The sequence below is a fragment of the Protobothrops mucrosquamatus genome, unplaced genomic scaffold (assembly GCF_001527695.2).
Source record: "Protobothrops mucrosquamatus isolate PMUCROS unplaced genomic scaffold, P.Mucros_1.0 scaffold1823, whole genome shotgun sequence".
NCBI classification, from domain to species: domain Eukaryota; kingdom Metazoa; phylum Chordata; class Lepidosauria; order Squamata; family Viperidae; genus Protobothrops; species Protobothrops mucrosquamatus.
The window spans coordinates 94,552-97,288 of record NW_015387957.1 but is presented as its reverse complement, the minus strand read 5'-3'; the positions used below and the strand labels follow the sequence as shown (position 1 = coordinate 97,288).

The 2,737-nt window shown below is 55.0% G+C and overlaps 1 protein-coding gene across 1 annotated transcript in view; it reads left to right on the top strand.

Moving 5' to 3' along the window:
* Window positions 1-1,129: 1,129 nt before the first annotated feature.
* Window positions 1,130-2,737, top strand: part of LOC107294077 (GTPase IMAP family member 8-like) — a 7,931-nt gene continuing 6,323 nt past the window's right edge. Inside the window, exons 1-2 of the mRNA XM_029285533.1 lie at window positions 1,130-1,768; window positions 2,427-2,454. Coding sequence (XP_029141366.1) covers window positions 1,130-1,768; window positions 2,427-2,454 — 667 coding nt within the window. The remainder of the gene's footprint in view (window positions 1,769-2,426; window positions 2,455-2,737) is intronic.

Sequence of the window (2,737 nt, the reverse complement as noted above, 5' to 3'; positions counted from 1 at the left end):
GATCTTCTGCTCACCTGGCAAGCTGGCTTCACGTTGTTCTCCAACAAGCTGACACACATTCTTATTGAGCTGGCTCTCTCCTGCCCTTGGTCTGCCACTCCTCTTCCCCCACTCAGTGAAAGAGAGGGAGGGAGGCAGAGAGAGAGAGAGAGAGAGAGAGAGAGAGAGAGAGAGAGTCTGTGTGTGAGTGTGTGTGAGTGTGTGTGAGAGAGAGAGTGTCTGTGAGAGTGTGTGTGTGAGAGAGTGTGTGTGTGAGAGAGGCACTTGCAATTCCCTTCTCTCTCTCTCTCTCTCTCTCTCTCTCTCTCTCTCTCTCTGTGTGTGTGTGTGTGTGTGTGTTTGTGTAAAAAAGAGAGTGGCCTCAAGCTGTTCTCAGACAAGCGGACAAGCTTATTGGGCGGGGCTCCTGCCTTTGCTGCTGCTTCCTGCTTCCTGCACAGACGCAGCAAAGGCAGGAGCCCCGCCCAATAATCTTGTCAGCTTGTCTGAGAACAGCGTGAGGCCACTCTCTTTTTTACACACAGAGAGAGAGAGAGAGAGAGAGAGAGAGAAAGGGAAGGGAAGTGCAAGTGCCTCTCTCTGTCTCTGTCTCTCTCTCTGCAAATGGCAGAGGAGACTGGGAGCCGCAGGAGAAGGCTCAAAGAGCCACATGCGGCTCCAGAGCCAAGGGTTGCTGACCCATGGCCTGGTGCCTAGGGCAGGGGTCGGCAACCATAAACACCAGCGATCATGGTGGTGCAGTAAAGGCTGTTGAGCAGGGGGTCGGACTAGAAGACCTCCAAGGTCCCTTTCAATATTACGCCCATACCCTGGCCCGGGGCCATCGTCACACAGCACACACCAGCAGCCCTGAGCCTCCTCACAACTCAGTCTCAATTTGCTTGGCTCCAGGTTTGCTTGTGGGGGCTGGACACAGTGGCTGTATTCGGACATCTGCTAAAGTGGGATTCGCACGTTCGGGGAATCTGCACGGCTGAGCAGCCCATTTTAGCAACACTGGGAGATTCATATGAAAACATCACTGAACCACTTCTGGGAAGGGGTGACTCTTTTCCAAAGTTGTCCCCATTTCCAGCCTGCTCAATGACACTCCGACACGTTGTGAGAAATATCTCGATTCCTTTTTGTAATGTCGTCTTCCAAACTCACAGGGGAGGACGCCGAATTCCGGCTGATCCTGGTGGGAAAGTCTGGAGGCGGGAAGAGAGCCACGGGCAACACCATCCTTGGCCGGCCTGTGTTCCAGTCCATCCTGGAGCCAAACACCCCCACGGTGAAGTGCAAATCGGGTGAAGGAAGATGGAAGGGCAGGAAGATCTCCGTGGTCGTCACACCCGACATTTTCGATTCTGAAAACCACAGTGAGATTGTGGAAAAGGAGATCAAGGCTTGCATCGAACTCTCCCGGCCTGGCCCCCACGCCCTGATCTTTGTGACCCAGGTGGGACGCTTCACCACCGAAGATGTGACAGCTGCAAAGCGTGTCCGGGATATCTTTGGGGACGAATCCACCAGGCACACGATCGTCCTCTTTACCCGCGAGGAGGAATTGAGAGGGGAATCCCTGCAGCAGTACGTCCGAAATTCCAACAACCGCAATCTGCAGGACCTGATCCAGCGGTGCAGGTACAACTACTGTGGCTTCAACAACAAGGTCGCAGGAGCCGAGCAGAAGAGGCAGGTCTCGTTGCTGATGGAGACGGTGCAGAGAGTCATTTTGGGGAACAGGAGAAGACACTACGTCATCCCGCTGCACAAGGGGCCCAAGGTAGGGGAATCAGTGTGTCTAGAGTAGAGTCAAATGGCACAGTGGAACTGGGGGAGGGATGTGCTCTTTCTGCCCGTTTTACACGAGAGCAAGGGGTTCCCTACTCTCTGGAAGACCCCAATGGGTGGGTGGGACAGCCGAGACCCACATGTTAGGACAGGCAATCAGGAGGGTGGTTAATGGGTGGAGAGCATGTAATCCCCCCCCCCAGAAAGGGGTCGCCCTGCTCTACTTCCCCTTTTTCTCCTCCACCTGTATCATCTGCCATCCCTTCCCTCTGCCCCTCCTTTTCTCTCTTCCTTGGTCCCTTCAGAACATCTGAACCCCTCCTTCCGTTAGCTGGGGGACAGTGGTGGGATTCCAATATGTGAACAACCGGTTCTCTGTGTGGATGCCGCGTCCGGAAGTCCATTCTGGGCCTGGGCAACAAAAAATTAGCTACCGGTTCTGCCGAAGTGGTGCGAACCGGCTGAATCCCACCACTGGCTGGGGGGGCTCCAGAGCATCTTCTGGGCGATGCCTTGAATGGGGTGGTGGACCAGGCTGTGGTTTCTGGGCATGAATGGGGTGGCAGCTGGACCCCTGCCCCACTGGACACGCCGAGGCCTCTGGGAGTCGAGAGCCCTGTCTGACCCGTGTTTCCTTTCCGCTCTTCCAGGCAGCTACGGATGACAAGGCCAAGCCGGGTAAGTGAGGAGGCCACGTCTGGTGTTTGGGGGGGCTGAAGAGTAACAAAGAGGATTCGGAAGCTGGAGGCTAAAACATCGGAAGATCGGGTGCAGGAATTGGGATTGGCCATTCTAGAGAAAAGAAGGAATGGGGGGGGGACTAGATAGCAGGATTCCAGTATTTGGGGGTGCGCCACAAACAGCACTCCTGACTAGCACTGATGATGTTACCTTTATTGGGTCATGAAACGTCTGCAAGAAAACCACCCAGTTCAGGACCACCGACGACCCCCATTCTTCC